Source organism: Otolemur garnettii, unplaced genomic scaffold (genome assembly GCF_000181295.1).
Source record: "Otolemur garnettii isolate 467f Iridium unplaced genomic scaffold, OtoGar3 scaffold00042, whole genome shotgun sequence".
Lineage (NCBI taxonomy): Eukaryota > Metazoa > Chordata > Mammalia > Primates > Galagidae > Otolemur > Otolemur garnettii.
The window spans coordinates 856,736-881,158 of record NW_003852437.1 but is presented as its reverse complement, the minus strand read 5'-3'; the positions used below and the strand labels follow the sequence as shown (position 1 = coordinate 881,158).

General features: G+C 44.2%; 1 protein-coding gene and 1 pseudogene across 1 annotated transcript in view; one reads left to right on the top strand and one right to left on the bottom strand.

Annotated features, from left to right (window-relative positions):
* UST (uronyl 2-sulfotransferase) overlaps positions 1-24,423 on the top strand; it is a 276,736-nt gene that overhangs the window by 226,228 nt on the left and 26,085 nt on the right. Inside the window, exons 6-7 of the mRNA XM_003790259.3 lie at positions 1,479-1,576; positions 3,509-3,666. Coding sequence (XP_003790307.1) covers positions 1,479-1,576; positions 3,509-3,666 — 256 coding nt within the window. The remainder of the gene's footprint in view (positions 1-1,478; positions 1,577-3,508; positions 3,667-24,423) is intronic.
* LOC111725508 lies at positions 21,249-21,349 on the bottom strand (annotated as a pseudogene).

Sequence of the window (24,423 nt, the reverse complement as noted above, 5' to 3'; positions counted from 1 at the left end):
TGGGGTGCAGTGGGGTGGGGTGGGGTGCAGTGCGGCGCCTCTGCTGCCCCGCGGATACTTGGTGATTGAGTACACTTGCTGTTATGCGGCGCCTATTCTGTTTACTTCAGTTGAATTTCTTGTTGTAATTGAGTAATCTATTTAACTGGTATATAAATCAAGGAAGTATGAGGGGATTATTGTTAAAAGATTATTGGGGGTTTTTTAAAGTATGAATTATGTTTTTTCTTATTCCCAACTTGAACTAAAAAATTTTCAGTACTAACCACCTACCTCAATCGTATCAGGTACAGTGGCTTCTGCCAACTCATAAACTCCCTCCATGGCTGTGTTAGGGGGTCGTACCCTCTCCTGATCTGCCATGCTGATACTGTCTCTGGAAGACACCCACTGCTGCTGGGTTTGTTTGCCAATTGAATTATCTTTTATTCCTAGAAATACCTGAGAACCAGGCATGGCTTGTGGAGTACATCAGGGATAAAAGTTGACTTCGAGCCCTTGTCCTCACCCCATCAGACCATTTCCAATTCTTGTAATGCCAACAGAATTGCGGTGTTTAACCTCATGTAAGAGACATAGAAAATCCAGAAGCCACACCTGTTGCCTTTGAAAGTAGGAAGATGTCTATATGTAAACACCCTGTTACTTTGTAAGCAAATGTAATATTAGGAATGATTTTGTAGCCCCTCTAAGTTTACAAATCCTTCATGAGAATATTGTAGGTGCTTCATTGTTTGTTAGACACATGCATATGCAGGAAAACACATTTCTACAGGGTTGGCCACACAGGTAAGTTAGAATTAATTAAGAATTAAGACATACTGAATTGGCTTAGCACCTGTAGTTCAAGCAGCTAAGGCACCAGCCACATACACCAGAGCTGGTGGGTTTGGATCCAGCCCGAGCCTACTAAACAACAATGACAACTACAACCAAAAAATAGCCAGGCATTGTGGCAGGTGCCTGTAGTCCCAGCTATTTGGGAGGCTGAGGCAAGAGACTCGCTTAAACCCAGGAGTTTGAGGTAGCTATGAGCTGCGATGCCATACCACTCTACCCAGGGTGACAGCTTGAAGCTCTGTCTCAAAAAAAATACTGAATTCATTCAACAAACATTTACTGACTGCCATTGGTATACCTACCAGCTGGCTGGCAACTGCTGGGATACCACAAAACACAGCAGGTGTAACTGCCCTCAGGATGCTTGGGACCTAACTGAAGACTTCAAACCACTGCCACATGCAGAGATGCAGTTTACTCAGCAAACTCTTTGAAATGGCCAGGCCAGAGGTATGCCTGGCCAGTGGGACGGGATGTTGGAGACAAAAAGGCAGTGTTCTCCTGAAATCTGTGAGTTCTCTGCATCTTCTCAAGCCTTTCCCGTGTAACTTAAGCATGAATCTCACTTAAATCATATGGCGTTTGACGGAGCGCCGCAGAGATGACGAGGCCCCTCACTGCTGTGTTTTCTCTTCCAGGATATCAATGAGTGTATCCTTGAAAACTACCCTGAGTGCTCCAACCCCAGGTTATTTTACATCATTCCGTATTTTTGTGGACAGCATCCCAGATGCAGGTAAAGACTAAAGCAGGCCTTACAGCTTGTACACGTGCCCAGGGACGGAAAACCCGCCAGACTGGCCCTGTGGGACTCTTTTGTGTCCCTGGTTTCTCAACCTTCTGGAATTCAGTTTATATTTACTATTAGTTTTTAAAGATATCATTTGAGACACTGAATGTTTTAAAAATAATGAAATTTAAAAATCGGTCTCTGAAAGAGGCCTCGGGGGACCACGCTATAAAGCTATGTAACTGAAACCAAATCCTTGTTTATACCGAAAACAGCTGTCACTACAGAGCCACGAGATAGTGTAGACCAGGGCCACATACCCAGCCTGCTCCTCCACAGTGACTGGACTTAATCAGCAACTGTTCCTGCCCTCGTGGCGTGTCTCCTTGGGTCTGAAACCCTGGAAGGTCACGGCCACCATTCGCTCGTCTCTCATGAGACATGCTCGGACGAGAGGCCAGTGCTTTCTAGTGATCGCCTGCCAGCCTTTCTGCAGGGCGTGACCTCGTTTAGAAAATGACTTGCTCAGAGAGTCAGGGCCCTGGGTGTGTGGTCTGCCTGCGTCCTGTCCTGCAGCAGCAGCCCCGAGTACCTGGTAAGCACCTTCTCCTCATCACAGTCTCCGAGGTGGGGCGCAGACATGTGTCACCACCTTTCCAGGAGATGCTGGTGTAGCTACAGTTGAAATACCAGACAGTTGCCCAAGCCTAGAGAAGTGCTAGCCACCTGAAGCTGATGGGAAATAAACTGTCACCAGAAGTGACTGGATGCCCCAGAGAAGACGTCGATGAGAGGGGCTTTGTGTTTCCAGAGAGACCAGGGCAGCCTGCTGTTTCGGTTGCCAGGCATGCATTGCACTTCGGCCTTACACAGCGATTTCCACTGAGTTACTGTTGTTGATGTTGCTGTTGTGTTTAGTTTAGTGTGGTCCAAGTTCTGGGACTAGGAGTGTCAATGTTCTGCTTCATCATAAACTTCCTGAGTTGAGGGGGCCTCCACCCACCCCACACTTGACCCTTGCCCTAATAATAAATACCTCCTGATTCACATGTAATCCTTCAGATACTGGAAGGATTTGGGGCCAGATGACTCACTTTCTGATCACATTGAAGACATTCGTTCCAAGAAACATAATTTTCACTCCCTAAAGTATTTTGTAAACTGTACATTTCCTAGTCTGGGAGAGAGTACTTATGATGGCTTGTGTGATACACATGCAGTGATCTTCAGAACTCTTTCAAATGTCTCCCTGTTCAACCTTCACAACAATGCTGTAAGCCAGGTAAGGGCTACTGTTAACCAGTTTTCAAAAGAGAATCCTGGCTTGCCCAGCTTCCCCCGGAGGGTAGCTGACAGCCTAGAGCCCAACTGCTGGCTTTCTCTCACTTATGCAAGTACTGGTTCCTAGATGTGGTCTGAGATTAGGCTGTCTGTCGTGTAAACAAAACAAAACAAGCTTTCCCTATAAACTCTCTGACAGCCTAAGGTGATTAGCAGGCATGACCTAACACCTGTTTTAATTTCTACATAAATACTATGTTGGCAAGTTTTGTTGTCTCAAAACTTCTGACTTTAATTGGTTCATTTTGGTCCTCCTGTTAAAAAGCCATTCTGATTAGTCTTGATCAGTATTTGTTAGGACCTGACTTCCACAAACACTTAGGCAGAGCCCCATAGGTTCAGGGCCCTGAGCTGGACATCATGCAGGATCACCGGGAAAGGGAAGGGACAGTGAGAAGGAGAGGGGACACCAGCTGAGAAGATGGGGAGGGATCTGGATCGGGCTACATCTGGGCTGGTCTTTGAAGGAAATAGAGTTGGGACTTAAGGCTAACAGGGGGCAGGGGAGGAGGTGGGCAGAGGGATAAACTCTCAGCGTGTTTTTGCACATTTCAAAGATGGATCCTTGATTTACAAAGAATTTTTGTGTCCACTCAGGGAGCCTGGTGAGTGGGCCCTTGAAAGAGCAAAGCTGAACGTGAATGAAAACTTCCTGCTGGTGGGGATCCTTGAAGAGTTGGAAGATGTGCTGCTTTTACTGGAAAGATTTTTACCTCATTACTTCAAGGGCGTGCTCAGTATCTACAAAGACCCAGGTAACTCCCCTTGTAGCTCACCTTGAAAAGGCTTCGGAAAATAAAAGGATGAAATGATCTCTTCTGCTAAAACAGGGCGGTTCCCCTGGCTTACAAAGAAAGGTAAGAACCGTTGAGTTACAGATCCCAAAATCCTACACTTCAGGTGTATTGCCATGTTCTAAAGCCATGATGGTTCCATTCCTTCTCCCCAAGCAAAACCAAATTGGCAACATTCTCCATGGGCCTTGTCCTGAACATGTTACTGGGGTAAACAGCAGAATCTCGTGTGCACCCCTGGATTCCACCAGCAGAAACACAAGTAAGGAGGAAAGAGCCATCCTTGCGGTGAATTCTCTCTGGCCCGACTTCCATTTGACACGAGCGCTCTAGCGTGTAAAATCCTAGCAATAGAATAGCTAGAGCAGCAAATTGAAAATACAATTATGATTTTATTCTAACAAACCAAGTGGCCTTCAAATGGAAGCAAGAAATAGGATGTGGCAAAGCAATTACGAAGGTCGCCCGTAGTATCATTGTAAATATAATTACTTTCAGAATCCATCATTTTTTTTCTCATTATTATTTTATCTGGAAAGACAAATGACATGTTTGTTTCTTTCCTAGTCTCCTTAATCTGTTGCTGCCACCACAAGCCTTGCCTACTTGTCCCCTGATAACAGCATTCTGCCTGGCAGATAGAAGAAGCAGCTTAAAAGCGCCTCAAATTCTGTCTGCTGCCTCTCAGGGACCTTGAACTATGCCTGCCTCTTTAGCGAGTACAAGACCCAGGTAAATTGGGTTTTGTCCAGGGAGCCCCGGCTCCGATCACCGAAGGTTAAGGTAATCCTAACACCCCAAGTGATTTGCTGAGGAAGATGGCTGGCTGGCCCAGCTCTCATCCAGCAATAAAATCTGATTTATCTACATGCAGGAACATGACCCAAAATCTTGAGGTATGCCCCGTAGGTATGTCTACTCAGCTAGAGGTGGTTTAAATAGCTAGACACATAATAAGCCTTGATATAGTTTTTGAAACTAGGACTTCCTTTGCCTTTCAACAACAAGCAATTTAGAGAGTTTACAGAATTTAAATTGAAAGAACTCAAAGAGCTCTCACGTGTCTGATTTTTAGTTGTGTAAGACAGCATAAACTCAGCTCGTTGTGCAAGGACAGGTCCTGTCCTAAGTTACACTCGTTTGAGGGGGAAAAAAAAGATTGATGTTGATTATTGTTATTATCTCCTTTGGGGCTTTATCTTGTCATATGGCATCGTGTGTGTGTGTGTGTGTGTGTGTGTGATATCCAGTATGACATCAAAGGCTGTCTGCATCCTGGTGACACATAGTCATTAAGTAAATGAACGCTCTGATTCTAGCATTTGGGAAGGGGTCACTGAGAGCGTTGGAGTGCTCTTCCACGTCACCGCCATCATCATCACCCGTCCTGAGGTCTGGAACAGACAACATTCCCTGGATACAAAAGCTAGAACGGGGCTGCAGGCCTGATAACACAGATGAGGACATTTTTACATTTGTTTTTTTTAAACACAGATAAACCATCCACAAAAATCAGCCCCAAAGGGCCCCTTAACTGGCTGCCGGCAGGGTGTACCTTACTGACTTCCTCACTAAGGAAGCATATGTGACTTCTCAGAAACTGTGGGTCTTCCTCCCGTGATGGGAAAGCACATTAATCAAAGGAGAAAAGATTGCTGAAAATTGAATTATTTGTTGCGACCGCATAAGTGATCACGCGGGACGCGGATTGACAGTACACGCTGCAAGAGGTGAGGCTGTCCTAGGTGCAGGATAGCACTGAGCACTTCTCGCAGAGTTCTTTCATTGAGAAGATATATAATGGGCAAAGACACGCAGGGGCTGTGTGTTCTGGGAAATGATCTCAGTTATACTAAGTGTGATGTCTTAATCCTCTGTAATTATTAGCTTATTATCATCTTTCCACCTATAAATTAAAGACTTTTGTCCCCTTAGGGCTTGGCATAGCTGTATATTAAATAACTCAGAGGAATAAGGGACATCTGGTATTCCTGTGTGGTGGGATGAAAGGTTTCCATAAGCCAGTCCACGTGGCCAGCCACAGCAGCCAGCTGTACTAGCTGTTAAAACAGTGAAATGCTTCTCCACCATCTTCCTAGTGCCACCTGCCACTCTGGCAGCCCTCCTCCCTTTTTCCAACATTGTAGTAACGAAAGGGATGATTCATGACACAGAAGGGGTCTTCAGGACCCTGGCCCAGTGCTACACTCAGCAACTGTTCTGGCTGCACTTTCTGAGTGGGACTGGTTGTTCACTATGTGAATATCACCCCGGTATAACTCTCTCAGCTGTCTGATGACACATGACAACAAAACAGACCATTGAGTTGGTGTTTCAGTAACTTCTACTGTGTTCTGTGGTCCCTTGGGCATCTTCTTGTGACATTTTCTGTATAACACTGAAGGCCAAGCAAGTCCACAGTCCTTCTGTCCTGAAGAGTTTCTCTACCCTCCCGCTAGGCAGAGAGTGAGAGAGAAACACACACTTCTGGCCAGCTTCTCAATGTATTTTAGCTTTTGCAAAGACTAAGCACTTGTAGTGTTTTCTCATCGCCAAAAGTCAGTGAGTTGGTGTCAACTAAGTTAAAGAGTAATTGCAGGGCACTTTAGTCATTGCACTTATTCGTGTATTTTTAGTATAAAGTCACATATTGTAGAGCACTAAAACCATTGCTCTTGCCTTTATGGAAGAATTTTATAACTGAAAAGAGAATGGAGAGAAGAAAAACTCAAATCTAGTGTATGCTAAGGGGTCTAGTGACCCTTAGGTTGTCGTAGATTAACTGATTATTTGAAGAGCTGAATTAAGATGCATATTGCCACTGACCATTTGTGTGTGTGTGTGTCCTATTATTTAAAAAAGTGTAGGTATGTGTTGATTTTTAGTAATCCCTCTCCAGCAATACTAAAAACATGTACACCAGTCTCAATACTAAAGAAACTGAACAAACGGCAGTGACCATTTAGGAACTTGTAAAAACAGTAATGTCTGTGAGTCAAAGGGGGTGTCATTTATTTTAGATCAGAATGATACTCATTAATTCTTTCCAATCAATTCCACTTGTTCCAGGAACTCGCCCTGAGAGAAGTTAACAAGCTTCCTAACTAACAGCTTGACCGTTCCCACCCCCGCCCCATTCATTTCTTATAGGAAGACGTTCTAGAATTAAGTAAATTTGTCTTCTACCAAAAATTTTTGAGAAACTTAGCCTTTAGAAATTAAAAAAAATAGTTATTTTATATTAATACTTGCATTCTGTGGAAACGGAATAGTGTCTCTCAGAAGAAGTTTATGATAGCAAGTACTTAAGGTGAAATAAAAATTAAAGTTTTAACATGATGGAGAACCAAGAGGATATGTTTCAGTGCTTCTTACCAGCCAGGGGCCTGCTGCTGACACTGTGGCAAGTACCTTGGAGGGAGCGCTGGGAGAACTCTGCCTGTGCAGGACATGGGTTTGAATTCAGGAGAACGAAGGTCCAAGCTGACTTTACTGAGTTAAAGCAACCTTACTGGGTGTTTTAACATATACAGTTCCATTTTTTATTAATTAGTCTCCATATGTCCATTCATTATTTATGACCTTTTAAAAATGAGAAACCGGGCCAGGCACGGTGGCTCACGCCTATAATCTTAGCACTTTGGGTGGCCGAGTCAGGAAAATCACTATAGCTCAGGAGTTCAAGATGAGCCTGAGCAAGGGTGAGACTCCATCTCTACTTAAAAATAGAAAAATTAGCCAGGCTCTGTGGCAGACACTTGTAGTCTCAGCTACTCAGGAGGCTGAGACAGGAGGATCACTGGAACCCAGGAGTTTGAGGTTGCTGTAAGCTAGGCCAAAGCCAGGGCACTCTACCCTAGAGCAATAAAGTGAGGCTGCATCTCCAAAGAAAGAAAGGAAAGGAAAAGGAAGCCAACCCAGAGAAGTTAAGAGATAAAATAGGGAAGTAAGGGGCAAGATTCACACATTTCCAAGCCCTGAGCGCTAATGTATTTATGAATACTTTTTCTCCCAGACTATTAAAATCTGACATGCTACAAACTATCAATATTTTTCCTAGTCATGGTTTTTAGAAACTAACATTGCAGTGGTAGTAAAGACCAAAATAAATAAGCAAATTAAAGGCAAGGAACATGCGGATATTTGTAACAGGAATAGTCATGGGAACACATCCCTCATAATACACCCTAGACTTGGCAAATAATCAAGCTGTTCTGGTTCAGTAGCACCACCTAGCATCCATACATGGAACTGTATAACCTAACATTCACCCATTACCCTGCTCCTTCCTAGGGACTTGAAAACTCATTCCTTTTACCTTGTATTTTAAATAATTTCCATTGCTAGCATTCCATCAGTATTCGTTTTCAACTTGTTTCCATTACAAATGTAGACACTGGAGCCACAGTAGGGAATTTACTAGACTTTTATGGGCTGCCCTGAGAATTTGGTCACCAGCTATCATAAAGAACTGTGTAATTGAATTACAAATAAGGACCTTAAATGCTGACTTTGAGGATTTAAGTTCATTTGTAAGTTCAGTGTCTTTTTTAACAAAAAATTACTTCTAAATATTTTTATAAACAGTGATGACAAATATAGTGCACATTTAAATATTGTTGGGATTTTTTTTTTTTACTATTCATGAATGAAAATGAGTCCTCTCATTAGAAGTATAGTCGTGTACTCTCTGATGTCTTTTCCATTGCAGTATTCAAATCTAGGGTCGCTTATTAGAAAGAAATAATAAAAATATGTAGAATAAGAAGTTTAAATAGTATGCTATAGAAATCATTCACGTTTTCATCCATCTATAAAAATGTCAGATTGAGTTAAAAAATATAAATAATGAAAACTTGTCTATTTATAATAAAGAAAAGTCATTCTTTAAGAAAAGAACTCTGGGAGCGGTGCCTGTGGCTCAAAGGAGTAGGGCACGGGCCCCATATGCCAGAGGTTGTGGGTTCAAACCCAGCCCCAGCCAAAAAAAGAAAAAAAAAGAAAAGAACTCTGAGTTGGGACTTAGGCGCCTATAGTTCTCTTTCTGCTGCAGTTCTTATGACCTGGGGCAAATGCAGTTTTTAGTGGATAGTGTTTTAAAGATCTGTGTTATTATGCTGCTAATGTATCATGTAGAATGTTTTAAGGCTGTTTGTTCTATCTTTTGTTAATTAGCACATTTATGAGGAATTTTTAGCCCCTCAGAAATAATCCTGGGCAGTCCTCATTACCTTAGTAATTCTCAAGGTTAGTTATGGGGGTTGTCACCACCTAGAGAAGAGGACAAATCCTCCATGAAGGGTTTTCCATTCAGAATTTGCTCTTCCCTAAAGCCATTGATGTTGAAGTGACCATAGCAGGGATTCCCAACTCAAACTTTCTGACCACGATTTCCATCCCTTTCTCTCCATACCATAGACATTGCTGTGGGGAAGACAGTATATGCTAGTGATTAGAGCCCAGGCTCCAGATAGCCTGGGTGTCAGAGCCGCTCCCCCCGACCTTAGTAACTGCCTAACCAGAGGCACGGTATGGCCTCCGTAAGCCTCATTTTCCCCATCCATGTAAGATGTATAAGTGATATTATCTACTTTGTAGGGTTGCTGTGAGACTTACCTGATCAAATCCAAGTAGGGTCTTTAGCCCAGCCTTACCACATGAAGAAACTTCAATAATTAACTATTAGCTTGCACCAGCCATGGCACAAGAGAGAGTCAAGGCTGTGCCTGAGAGTAACTAGGACTTCAGAGTCTCTTTGTAACGTCTACATGAAAGAAAGAGACAATGGGGAAAAGAAAGAGAAAGAGGGGGAGGACAGGAGAGGAGAGGGGAGGAAGAATAATAGGAAGAAAGAAAAGAAGGAATTGATAAACCTTGACTTATTTAAACAGTTACAGCTGATCTATGACTGTGAAATCATGTGCCCCTTTAGGAAATAACTTTTGTGCATTACTGACTTAGAAGGAAGGGAACAATTGTATTCTGGTCAATACCCTGTGGCTGAAACAATCACAGGGAATACATTACTGGAAATATTACTACAGTGACATGCTAAGGGGATGAAAGACACATAATCCAAGTAACTGAGTTTTTAAAGTCATCTGTTTCTATTCCTAAACTCTTAGGAGAAATATCAGGAAGTTAAGACCTTTAACTAAATGAAACCCACCATCGAGATGTGACTGGGACCAATTATCCTTAACTTATGCTAAAAGTTGAATTTTGCAGACCATTATATACATTATTTAGTAGATATAGCATGAGTGCCCAGAGATTTGATAGTTTTCATTTTAAGCGAGACCCCTAAGATTCAGCTCTAGAAAAACAATTTGTTTTCAGGATGCAGAATTACTTACGCCAGAACAGTAAGTTAATGAACTAATAACCTTTGTCCAGCAGGTGGCGGTGTCGCTCCATTTTCTCCAGGAAGTTCCTTAGTCCAGTTTGCCTCTGCAGACAGGCGTTAACATAATGCTTGGACACAGATGTAAAACTGTGTTCAGCTGGGGGCCTGAAAGTGGGATTTTTGAATGTCAAAATGATTCCAAGTTCAATTGACTGCAGTAATACAAACTGCATGTTACAAGTGCTAATGGTGAGTGAGAGGAGGGAGTGGAGTTTTTGCTATGAAATATGTGAATTCATGTGAGTATATATATAATATATTCATATACATACATCATTAACTCTGGTGTTGTAAAGGGAAAAATCCACCATTTTACAAAGCCTCAACTAAACAGGTGATGCTTTTCATCTTTCATTTCCTTTTTTATTTTCTGCTTCCTGTTGCTTTTGTGTGATAATACTCAAAAATCCTTTGTAACTTGATGAAAATACAATGGTAGGAGAAATTCAGATTAGCTATCTGTAGAAACCAGTGCAGATTTCTAAAATAATTCAATTATTGATAAAAAGTAGAGCTCCACTTTATCAATATTCTCCATAAAGATTTTCTTTTCCCCCATAGGGCATGTCCTAGGTTGAGATTCTAATAATGTTGTAACGATATTGGCACCAGGTCCTCTGTGTGTGTGTGTGTGTGAACATCCATCTATGCTTGAACAGTTAGACTTATTGTTCTATGCCATTCATATCTTTTGTTGTTGTTGTTGCAGTATTTGGCCAGGGCCGGGCTTAAACCCACCACCTCCGGTATATGGAGCTAGCACCCTACTCCTTGAGCCACAGGCACTGCCCTACCATTCATATCTTAATGAATACTCTTAGATCATGCAACAGTACCAGTTTCTAAGTCATTATTTTCATAACAAGTTGCAGTTATAGATCACTTTCATATAGATGATCTTGTTTGATTCTTAAACAAATCTTTTGAAGTCAGGGAAGGCAAACATTCTTTTTCTCATTCTCTGAACAAAGAAGCCAAGGTTCAAAGAGGCTAAACAACTTGCTCATGGCTCTGAGTCCTCAGTGATCATGCTGACATTCAAGCTTCTGTCCCCAGAAACACCACAAAACACCACAAAACACAAAACAGTTTGGGACCCTCTAAAAATATATTAAATCATTAAGAGATTAGTGAATATTAAGATGCATGCTGTATATGGCAGTTGATGGTAAGAATTTAGGGAACGCAGGAAACAATAGTTTGAGGTCTTTGAGATTGTCTAAAAATTTAAAAATATGTAACTTGTTCCAACTGTAACTATTAGGCAAATAGTTGATTAAGAATTAATATGTACTATAAACATTCCTTTAATTCCTAAAGACTTGCTGGTTTTTAGTGAACATTTTCCTGAGGGGAGCTAACAGGCTGATAACTTTATTCAGGATACGGAAACATTACCCACTTACAAGGATTCAGTCTCTAGATACGTTCAATTTAATCCATGAAAGCATAAATTACAGCCAAAAATATATACTTCTGACCTGGTTCGACTATTACTGTTTGTTTTTTATTGGAAATAATAATTACTTTAAATTACATAACTTTTAAACATCTTTTTCACTTGCTTATGATTTGCCCTTGCCTTAGGATCCTCCAGGAGAAAGCATCTCCAATTTTATTTCTCTCTGTAGAAACTAATATTTAAATAGAAGGTGTGATCTGACAGTATCAGGAAAATTCAACAAACACACACAGCAAATTAATGCATGAGTGTCTGCCATATGCCAGCCCTGCGAACGGATGGTGTCAAGATGAAAAGAACCACGCTTAGCTGGAAAGGCGGAAAGGCACCTTGTTCTGGGCCTTCAAGGGTGAATAGGAGTTTCCCAGGTGGACATGGACAGAGGCACTGTAGGCATGGAGGTGTGAAGGCACAGAAGTGCCCAGAGCCACGAAGCTCTTGGACTAGGCTCCCCGATCCCTCCCCGGCCCACTCAACATGCTGCCAGGGCAATCCTGCAGGAGGCCGAGGAAGGTCCATAGCCCTGGCTTTCTCTGTGGCTCAGCCTGGGACTGAGTCACTCATACCAGTCCCAGAGCCAGCAGCCAAGCTGCCCTTGCCAGAGGCCACGTGTCACCCTCCCTGCTTCCCTGCCATCCGCCCATCCTGATCACCACCCAAGCTCCCTAACAGCATGGCAGGGATATTCCCAGGCCCCCCACATCCTCCTGCCTGCATTCTGCACCGTTGCTTTCTTCCTGGTCTCCCCACTCTCCTCGTTGGGGCACCTATCGGTTCTTTAACCCCGCCTGCCTTACACAGGGAGGGGGTGGGGCATGCATCTCACCCTACACTTCCAGATGCCAATCGCTGCCTTTCCCAACCATCTTGATTCCCATATACCCATCAGCACAGACCCTCTGTTATTAGGGTCACTGCGTGACCTAGACCCAAGCTATCTGTGTCTCTAGCACTGGCCTCCTTCTCTGGGAGCCTTGGGATCATCCTTCCAAAGCAGTTCATCCCAACCACACCTCCTGCTCCATGCATCCTGCAGAATTCCTCTCTTCTGAGTCCTGATCTTGACCTCTGGGGAACCCCAGATGCCCTTCCATCTTGTGTCTACCTGAGTGACCCAATGTAGGGAGACTTAGGGGATATACAGTTTTCTCTCTTGTGATTCATTCCCCCAGGCGAAAAGCTGGCCAATAATATCTGGGTGTGGAGTAGAGGTGCCAGCGTTCTTCTGCACTTAGAGGTGAACTTCCACTTCAGAGTTTAATCCTCTGCTTTGAGCAACTTTTAGTTGAGCTGACAGTAATATGCTTTGTGTTGAATAAGGCTGTTTGTAGGGGGTGGAATTAATCACCACCAATTTCAAGTTTTTGAACTTCCCTGATAACTCTGCTCAGCAGAAATGTTTCTAAAGCTTAAGCAAAGATCAGAGCCCTGACCCCATAGGTTGGTAGTCAGTCTTCACAAAAGTCCTGTGGTCTTCCTCTTCTTGAAAGCTTCAACTGTCAAGGTCTCTGTCCACCCCCAGGGATTAACGTGGTAATGTGGAAAGAGCCCCAGACAGAGGATTTCAGAACATGTCCTTGGCTCATGGCCTTAGGTCTCAGACATTCTTCTTATGAAATGTACCCCCCACTGGGGTGAAGCACAATCCTCACCCATTGTGTGTGACTCAACATTTTACAATGGAAGCTGCTATTCCTGTCTGACTAAATCTTTTTCAAATAAAAATATAATTTCCTGGTCTGTATTTTTCTAATGTCTCAGACATTTTTATCAATATACAATGTGCTAGGTTCCCACATCTTGCAAATGACTGGATTGTGAAAGACTCGAGAAAGAAAAGCTAGAAATATACCTGTGTAGGTCCCGTTGCTTTTTTCGTGTATGTGGTTTTGTGTGGGCTATAATAAGCACATTCGTTTCATTGCCCACAAACCCACAGAGAAATCCAGAGTAATTCCTCACTGCTGAGAATAGGAGGGTTCTGCTTGTCAAGTGGGGGTTTCAGATATTCGGATTCGAAGGTCTCATCTCCCAGTCCTCACCCCGTGCTGCCAGATACCTGGGCATTCATTACCTCCTGGGCATTCATTACTCTGGAGGGACTATTTGTCAAAACACGTGCTCCTAGAATAGTACCTCTTTTTTTAATCTTTATTAAAGTAATATATGTACATAGTTTAAAATCAATTGTACCAAAAGACATGTAATGAAAAACAGCAGTTTTTCTAGTTCAGCCCTCTGGAAGACGCAGCCAGATTTCACGGAGCTGGTCGCTTCCAGCGTGGTGAGGCATTTCCTCTGATAATCAGCGCTCTGTTTATGACCAGTCTGCACAGGCTACTATTTCCTGCTGTATCTGAGACGCTGTTCACTTCTCTTGCTCCATCGCCTTACCGTTCCCCTCCCTCCTCTCCCTCCTCCTAACAGCGTTCTGGCCACATTTTAGGGGCCTGCGTGGTCCCTGCTGGCATTCCCAGGACAGCACTGCGGACCCAGGGAGTCCGTGGTGATTCTGTTTCATTTCTTGCACATCTTGCTTTTCCTGGAATTGATTATTTGCCTTATGTTTATTTGCTTAGATTTATTTGTACTTGTCAAAATTGCCATAGGTGTAGTTAGATCGGTTGCATTCATATTGCGTTTGATAGAGTTTAAATATCAGATGAGATTATCACTTTCACCCCTCCCCAGAAGCCCCTGGCCTCCCCCCACTCAGAGCTCTTCAACTGCGGCTTCTGTCCCAGCTCCTTTCTCAGGAAGCTCCTGGGATGGCTTTCCTGCCGTGGCCCTTTACCGTGCATCAGTGTTGAGTCTCTGGATTTGGAATCCCAGGGATCCTGTTTTTTCCCTTAATAACTCATTTTATTAATGAGTTGGTTCTTAATGAAAGGAGCATAGGAGGTAAATTCCTTTGAGTCCCTGAATGTCCCAGAGCTCAGCATTCTCCTACCCACCTTGACTGTCTGTTTGCCAGCATGACTCAGCGTGGTCTTCAGTCTTACCTTCATTTCCCACTACTTTTTCTCACATTCTCTCTCCCCCCCCTCCCCCCCACCTACCAGCCCCCCTGAGGTTTTCTCTTTATTCCTTTTATGAGGTTTTACAACAATAGGCCTCAGTGTGTGCGCCAACTATTTAGGAGATATTTTAAACTTTAAAACTCCTGCCTCTTATTTCTGGGGATTTTTGGAATTTTCTTTTATCCCCACCAATTTCTCTGTTTCGTTACTGGAATGCTGTTCGAAGTCAGACGGTGGAACCTCAGGACTCACCCTTCCCGTGGCTTCCCTATCTGTTCCTCTCTCCATTTCCATCTCTTCAACTTTCTCCCCCTGGAAGAGTCCTTGATGTGTATTCCAGTCATTCTTTTGAATCTTCTCTTCTTCCATTTTTTCGTTGCATAGAACATCTTGTTCTGGTTTGGGACGCACTATCCCCCTAAGTCTCTGAAAACGATAGGGAGTTTGACAGGTGTTTTCACCTACTGCCCTCATTATCTGTATTGCTCCAGGTTGCCTTTACCGGTTGGGTTGGTTCGGGTCTCTCTTTTTCAGCATGAGGCTATCCCTGCTGACTTAGCTCTGTCTTTAGATTTCAGGGTGAGGCACCCACCCAGGAGCTCACTGCAAGGGCTGTGCAGAGAGACATGCACAGGGGCTGGGCGCCCCACTTCAGGGGGATTGAATAGCGATAAAAATTTTGCTGGAAAAATACGTGTTAATGATTGTTATTTTTTTCCCTAGAGTTTGTTTGGTTTTCCCAGTGAAAAATCCTCGAAGGGTCTGCTTTGAGAATGGAAGGTGAAGTGGGGTAGGATAGTGGCTGCCGTGCGCATCTGGTGCCAGCACAGGAACAGGAGCCAAAGGCCCACACTGAAGGCCTCAGTCACTTACCGCTCTTGTTTTAGCCCATACCGCTCCTCTGGGTTAGCAGATCAGTCTGGAGCCTCCGCCCCCAATTTGCTGGAGCCTAATCCTAAGATCTTTTACCCCTTGCAGCTATGGAGGGGATTGCCCCCCCTTAATACCCAGACGCCAGCCTCAGGCCCAGGCCTCCTGTGGGGACAACCAGTGCTGCCTCTCTGTCTCCCAGGGTTCAGCTAGGGAAGTTGAGGCAGAAAGATGTCCCTTTTTGCCACCATTGGGATGGTCTTCCTCTGCTCTGCTAAATCAGATCCATGCCTCCGACTGTGTTCTATCTTCCAGAAATTGGTTCAGTTCTGCCTTCTACTGTCCTTCACCAGCTGTTTGCCCTTGTGATTTTCCGGATGTTAATAAAATGATCATCCCTTTACTGTCATTCTAGTGACATTTACTAAGGATAGAATTGAACACATGTAATCAGCCTTACTGCGTTTAGCTGAGAGCGTCCTAACCACCAGAACTTGAAGACCCTGCTGAGATTGTGCCAGTTTTGTGTGTACAGCTCTTAGCTAGATCCGTTACTTGCGTTTCCCTCGCGTGGTATCCGTAGGGCCGTGATGTGAACGGAGCTACCGCAGAGCTCCTGTCAGTACCTGTATCTTGGGATTACAGTACTGGTGACATTTCAAAAACAAAACAAAAACAAGGTCCTTTAATAGCAACCGATTAATTAATCTCCTTCAGGTTTTGACTGCGTATTGTTACAATGAGGCTCCAAGCTACTATGTTTTTTAAATTACCTGGAAGACAAGTCAGGGCCATATTGGAGGTCTCTGGGGCGGACATGTATTAAATTATAAAAACTGATAAAAGGCAGTCCTATAATCAGAGGTAGCGCACACGGCCACTTGAAGATACCATTCCAATATAACTTGGCAGAAGAAGATGGCTCCCTTTCGGGTGCTGTCAGATGCCAGTTTGGGGAAACTGTCTTCCCTAGACTTAACACAAGGATGGTGGCAAAGATGTCAGAGTAGGGGAGTTAAAGCCCTCAGTGGGTGAGCACGGTCAGTCTGCTCCTATGCAGAAGAAAAGACGCCATTGAGAAGGCTTCTCAGCAGCAGCTGGTTGAGCAGCAGTAGCGGCAGCTCATATAACAAATGTTTCATGACGAATGCAAACAAAAGCCAGCTCCGAAATTCCAGCCATGCTATGTCCAAGCCAGTTCAAAATCGTATAACCACTCCATTTGAGTTTTTCCCTTCTCTAAATACATTCCATATGAGCCGTGGTGTTGGGGCTGCTGGGATCTCCTGCACTCACTCAGAAAGCTGTTTTTAAAGTCCACACAGAAAGGAAAATAAGTCAGTGGGAAAACAGACTCAAAGAAAACACTGAGGCACAGGTGTGGGGCAGGGAGTGTGCGCACCCCAGCCAGGCATGTGCCAGGAATGAGGCTGGGGGCTGGGAACCGCTGCCCCTCCTCAGGGGTACAGGAGGAAGAGTGTTCTTGCCTGGGAGGGGGAACACGTTTCTGTGGGGCCCCAGTATCTGCGGTGGCCCTGGCCACAGCTGAGCACCACGGACTCCGAGTGTGGTCCATGGACGGGTGCCAATGTGTAAGCTGCTTGCTACACACAGCCTCTAGCAAGATAAGGGCAGAAATTTAGAATAAGCATTTGGAAACTTTGATATTAATTTGGTCATTTTTCTAATGATTAATTTTTATTGTAGTTTACCAAAAGATCAATCTGAAATGGATTCTGCAAGGGGAAGGGGGGAATTAGAGGTCACCGAAGAATTACTGCTGTCAATTGTCCTCCTGGCACACACTGCCCAGGTCAGTAAGCTGGAAGGCCACTGGGCAAGGACACTCCTAAGGTATTTGGGACTTCTGAGGCACCAAGATTCTTCCATATGGTTTGGCCTTTCAGCTTCAAAGCTCTAACATGTGCTGCCCCATAGCAATGGCCAAATTGCGACCCACCCCAAAAATATTCTGAAGTCCTTATCCCCTATACCTGAGAATGTGACCTCACTGGAAATAGGGTCTTTATAGACGTAATCAGGTTGAGATGAGGTCCTACTGGGCCTTAAATCCAATAGCTTTGGTCCTTGGAGAGGTGTTGAGAGACACAAGGGAGAAAGCCTATTGAAGATGGAGGCAATGATTGTAGTTGTCCTGCCACAAGCCAAGGTATACCAAGATTGTCAGCACCCTCCAGAGTCTGGGAGGGACAGGAAGGATCTTCCCTAGAGGGAGCATGGCCTGGTGACACATTGATTTTGGACTTCTAATCTCCAGGACTGTAAGAGAATAAATTTCTGTTGGTCTTTTTTTTTTTTCTTTTTTGAGACGGAGCCTCAAGCTATCCTCCTGGGTAGAGTGCCATGGCATCATGCTCACAGCAACCTCCAACTTCTGGGCTCAAGTGAGTCTCCTGCCTCAGCCTCCCAAGTAGCTGGGACCACAGGCGCCCGCCACAGCGTCTGGCCATTTTTTTTTTTGGTTGCAGCCATCATTGTTGCTTGGCGGGCCCGGGCTGGGGACTCGAACCCGCCGCCTTAGGTGTATGTGGCTGGCGCCCTAGCCGCTTGAGCCACAGGTACCGAGCCAATTTCTGTTGTTCTAAGCTACTTCACTTGTGGTAACTTGGTACTCTAGGAAACAAATGCAGATAGAAATGTTGTCTGTCCCTATTTCCAGATGAAGACCAGGAAGGACAGCGATAATAAGATCTGCCCATGGGCAAAGCAGCTGAAAAGTAGCAGAGCCTGGATTTGAACGCTGTGGTTTGCCAGATTGCTCCTCTTGGTTGGAAGAAGGAATTAGGGAGAAAAGAGATGTCCAGCATTTGGGGAAAGCTTAATAAGAGATTTTACAGTGATTCAATAAATTATCATGAGGTCACTGAAGTTTTATTTTGAAGGATGTTAGTGACTTTGGAAAATAATCCGAAAAGTAATGAAAAATCAGATATGATTTATATATATATCAGATATATATGATATTTATGATATATATATGATATATGACATTTATATACATTTATATACATTTATAATATACACAATATACTTATGAGAACCAATGAGAAGGATAAACACCAAAAATTAGCCGTTATTAGTGATGGTGGATTCTGTATTTCCTCCTGTAGATTTTTCCATATTCTCTTCCTTGGCTGTAATAAACACACATCACAGATAGAGCCTCTGTAAGGTGACCACCCACAGGACTGTAAGAAACTGGCCAACATACAGAGGTGGTCAACATAAGAAGCTAGGCCACTGTACTAATACGACCATGTGGTTGCATGTTCGGTCTATGAAAATCAGGTCAATTGAAGGAGGTAGTCAGTGTAGGGAGATGGTCATCTATGGGTTCCACTGTATAAGGTAGAGGCCACATCCCAGCACTGTGCTCTGGGACATGCATGCATATTCCCAATACTCACACCATCACAGTGAGCTAGATGGTATCCTTAGATGTTAACGCTGTCAGAAGGTCTAAGGACTTGACCCCAGTCCCATGGCTGGCCCCACACCCTGTGTGCTTCCTGCCATGCTTGTGGCTTCTTTGCCTGTAATTAGACAAAAAAGAGAATAATGGGAAGGGTGACAGCTGAACAATGAGGAAACAAGAAATGACTATCACCACGGCCCCTTGGGCAGGCCTTGCTCTCCAAGTCGCTTGTGCCCCTGTCGTCAGCCACTTACAGAAACAGAGGAGTCACTTTTGAGGCCGTCAACTCCACAGAGGCTCCCTGAAGATGGACCGTGGCTGCTGCTCCCCTCCCAGCCTTCTTTCCTTTCAATTTTTCCTGCCTGGCAGAGTTTTGAAAACACCATATAAAACCCAGTATCGAGAGCAAATACCTGGAAAGGCCTACCTGGGACCAGGTGTCCTGCTCTTCCAACCCCCAAATCTGAAGGTTAATTAGGCATAAAAAAGAAAATGCTGCTGTTCTCTTTTTCATTCAGCCCTGTGCTCTTCCATGTCAATCACTCAAACTTAGGCTGGAACCAAGTTAAGTAGATTTTGAAATAGAGAACTGAAACGAGTTTTATTCCATTAGTAGATCATAGAGTGTCACCAGAGAATTTTAATTTTCATCTGTCTTATTCTCTATTTCCAATATTTTGATCTGATTTTTACTTGTTCATATTCTTTCCTGCTAACATCTCCAGATAGTAGCAGATAAGCATCATAAAAATAAAATTGTATGCTTTACATAGTTCAGTCAATGAAAGGCCTGTAGTTCCGTCCTTTCCCTGGTGGGCATTGCCAGGCGTGCTGTTCCTCCGGGTGCTAACAAACTTACCTCCATGTCAGAGCTCTGTAAGGGCTCAGAGCACCTTGCAGAGGACTCACGAAGCCTGTCCTCACTGGACTCTGTTTCCATAATCTACATGCATTTTTTTCAGCCATCTTGCTAAAGTGTCTTTGGTCCAGTGAATGGATTGTGTGAGATACTCTCCCTTGCTCTAAGATAGTGGGTGACAGATAGCCCAGGTGGTTATCTGCTGTTCAGAAATGTTGTCTTTTTCAATAAAACCTAAGGAAAGCCCATCCTCCCCCAGTTGGCCCTTGAAAGGAAATATCCCAAGGGACAGGCAGCAGGATCTTGTATTTAACAAACTGATGAGGCACTTACTGTGGGCCAGCCAGCAGTGTGAGGGCTGTCTGGATAGTGACACATTTCTTAGCCCTGAGACTCTCTGTGGCTGACTCCCTCCCTGTTGGGGGCCTCTTACTAAACACTGCTGACTCCCCGTCATCCTCCCCAGAGGGGGCTGGAACCAGCTGGTTCAGTGGTGGGCAAAGAACACTTCTCCTAGACCCACAGCCAGGGAGTCATAGCTGGGGTGTGCTGCAGCGGGGCAGAGGCCCAGGCACCCAGCTGGGCAGTTTGATCCAGGCAGTTTGTCTGATAAGCGCCAACTGGCCTCCCAAGTTCAGAGCCAGGGAAGAGACCTGCAGCTGGGGTGTTCTACCTTTTGTCCCCTTGTCCATGCTACTTACTGTTCTGGAGAGAACCCCTCTCCTCCAGTGGAGCCCCCACACTAGGCCTTCAGTTTAGTCGTGAGGACTCTTTCCACAATGGTGGCGAGTATGGATGGCAATCTCAGGTCATGGTGAAATGCACGCACCTTTGTTTAAATATTGGTTTGTTCTCTCCCACAACTGGAGACCACAGCCAGAACAGACCCTTCCCCTTGTGAGTAAACGGAGTTTCTCTTCTGCACCCTTGCACTGAGCCTTTCTGGGTAGATCTCCCTTCATGCCTGCTGCAGACTTCATTCCCATGCCCTGACAGCCCTCTCCGTGCTGATAGCACTCGGCACCAGAACCATCCTCCCCCCAAACTTAGCTGTCCTGCGGCTGGCTCCCTGAGAGCCCTCACAGATCATTCCAGAACAATGAAGTTATTATTAGTGATGACAGCACAATTTGTCCTGCCCAGAGGAAATTCTAAATAATAATAATAGTAATAGTCATAGGAGTAATATCTTGGCACGTAGATAAAAAATTATTGAATTAATATTAAATGCACATGCCCTGACAAACATGAGACATGACTGTTTTGTGAGAAGATTTCTTAGAAAAAGAATAATTTCAGGTGCTTTTTATTATAGATGTAGTGATAATTTTTTTAAATTATTTTTTATTAAATCATAGCTGTGTACATTAATGCAATCATGGGGTACAGTGTGCTGGTTTCATAGACCATTTGAAGTATGCTCATCAAACTGGTTAACACAGCCTTCCCCGCATTTTGTTAGTTATTGCGTTAAGACATTTATATTCTTATAAAATATGGAACGCCTCACGAGTTTGCATGTCCTTGCGCAGGGGCCGTGCTAATCTCTGTGTCGTCCCAATTTTAGTTTATGTGCTGCCGAAGTGAGCACAGATGTAGCGATAATTATTTTAAAGAGATTTTTAGAAGGAAGTACGTTATTTTATTTATCTAAATTTGGTGACTAAAAATATAGAGGGGTGAGGTGAACTTCTGCCGGCCCCCAAGCAGCCCTTTATCTGACACCTGCAGGACCCCCCTTCCATTCACCTCACTAGCAAGGTGGGCAGAGGGCTCAGTCTTGTTTGCCTTGGGGTGTGGCGAGAAACTCCCCTGTATAGTGGTGGCTTGTTCTGGGCACCAGGACTCCGACTCAGACACTGCCACTGCCCCCGCCTGCCACCTAGGGTGTAACAGTGCCCTCCTGGGGTGTGACACTCCACTTCAAGGGAAGTGATGGATATCCAGGCAGAGAGCTGTGCTACTAAGAACAAGAGTTTTTTGCAGAAAAGTGGACCATCAGTATTACTGCTCCTTCTGGCAAATACCTCCCATTTAGACAACTATCTGCTCTGCCCACAGCAAAAATTCTGGGCCTGAAGTCCACCACATGGTTTTCGGGTTATCCTAAAACTGCCCATCCTCACCTATTAATAGGGGAAATAATTTGTGTGCCTGCTTGTTTTCTGGGAAGCAAAGAATGCTCAGATTGGCACAGGCATTCTTGTCCCCTTGAGCAGTAAGCATCTCCGTCCCCGGGGAAGGACAGCTCTACAGGCCGCCTGGGCTCACTGACTGTCCTCCCTTCCCGAGGGCTGGTCTCTGGGAATGGGCCACTGGCTGACAGGGTGCCTGTCCAGCCAGACTGGGTGTGAGCCTTGACGTGGACAGGCATCCTCTGACGGAGAGCGACTAGGAGGAGTCCTGAGCTGGCCTCAGTTGGAAGAACTGGCCGGGTGGACTGTGCCCCGCCATCTTCAGAGCCAGGGTGTAGTGCTGACGCTTCAAACAGGGATGAAGTCTTATGTTTGTTCAGGGTGATTTTTGGCTCTGCCATGCTTCTATATTTCCACATTTTAACGTAGGATATTGTTTGCCTAAGTGTAATAGGGCATGAGAGTTGGTTCCTGGCATTGGCCGTGGAAGATTAGCTTACTTTCACCAACCCAGAATCAGCCCCAGTGGCTATCACGAGAGACCACACAACTCCCAGAGTGTCTAGAAGTGGCTACCAAACCGCATGTGTTATTAGTCTTGATCCTACACCACATTATTATTAACTTTGCTTGGGTTGAAAGTGGCCCCCATCATATTGTTAAAATAGTTTCACAGCCTTTAAGTGACAAGGGTACGTCACTTTTAAGATGTTTTTCCAAAAGAAAATGTTAAATCCCAAATACATTTTTGGCTGAATGGTTGGTTTTAATGGTTCGCATTCAAAAACTGTAACTTAATTCCTCATAAAATTTAAATCAATTTCATGAGGGTTCTGCTAAACAGTTCCCTCTGTTCGGCCTGAGTTTTCTCCTGGTTCCTAATTCTCAAGAAATATTAGCATAGTCTTTTAAAATGTCAATGTTTTTCCATTTCTAAAAAAAAAAAAAAAAAAAGTCCGTTGTCAGTTTCTGACTTCTGTTGACATACAGTAGCTTATTTGTGGCTCGGTTATGGTACTGGGACTATAGTCTCCCATTTTCTCTCTCTTTTTCCTTAGTATCAGTGAGGAAACGGTGTCCAAATGACAACCTGAACAGCTTGGTCTGTGCTGATGGTTTCAACATTACACCAGTTCCCGACATTTCTGCATTTTGCTTTCCAGGGCGATGTGGGGCGGTGGGAGTGTTTTTCAGACACCCACATCTATAGGCGGGGCTTCATTTTAAGGATGACTGGTGCCATCCACGTCTCATTCAACCGTGGGATTTATTGGTGAAATGGCATCTGCCACATGCCTGTGGCTCTGGCGTGATACCACCAGAGACAAGAATGCTGGGCCCCGCTGAAAGGCGGTAACGCATCTGGAGCGTTCCTAAAAAAAGCTCCAAGTCGTTTTCAAATGTTCTCAGTAGTCTAATGTTTTGGGCACAAATAGCCAAAACCTCTTCCAATAACACGTGCTTTGGATATCAGATTAATCTGGGGCAGGAAACACTTGCAAAAGGAATCCACCCAAAAGAAAAAGGCCAATATGCCAGCATCAAAGGCTTAGGGGTTTGTTTTGTTTTATCAAATTGAAAAGTATCTTACTCCGTAGTGAGCACGCATTGCTGAAACGATCAGTGTATCAACAGTACACCAAACTCTGTAAGTTGATGAGTACTGTTTATTTTTATTTAGGGGTGTAACTAATCTACACTGCTTTTTTTTTTTTTTTTTTTTGCAGTTTTTGGCCGGGGCTGGGTTTGAACCCACCACCTCTGGCAGTTGGGGCCAGTGCCCTACTCCTTTGAGCCACAGGCGCCACCCCTACACTGCCTTTTTAATTTAGTACTGTTTTCAGATTCAGAGAGATTTAGGAATTCTGAAGTTGAGTCCCAGGGCAGGGTCTCCGCACAAAGTGTGGATGTGTGGACACGTTTTCCTAGCTGTTAAGGGCTGTCCTTACCTCTTTGGAGCTCAGGAACCTGTGTGTTTGAATTTCATTGTTTTTTAGGAAATAAGTGTGTCGTAGTTGTTGTTGTTGGTTTTGAGGGGTGTTCCCGTGTTTCTTATTTCTCCCATGTACCTTGCTTCATTGTTCAGTAAATTTCATTTCTACCGAAGCTGCAGCATTACAGAGAAGTAAGCAGAAGGGATTTATTTGGTTCACAAACCCAGTTTAATGGAGCAAACATTTTTGAGCACCTACAATGGGCCCCACCCAGCTTGGGAAGGGCCGAAAGGAAATGAGTGTTGTTTGCCAGGAGGTGTGTGCTAGAGTCCACAGGGTCCCTAGAGGCCCTGACATTTGTGCTGATTCTCCTGAATCCCCCAAGGAGGTTAACTGGAGGTGCCAGGGATAATTCTGGTATCAGATTGCCTTTTCACACCTCAAGCTACTCTCTCCTGGGGTTGAAGGACTGAGCATAAAGCCAGCAAAAATCTCTGAGAAAAAGTAGTCAGGTTTCAGCAGTAGGTTTCTGTTTTCTTTAATCACCTACGTAGGAGTTCATATTTTATTTAATTTAAAGAGATACAGATTACCCC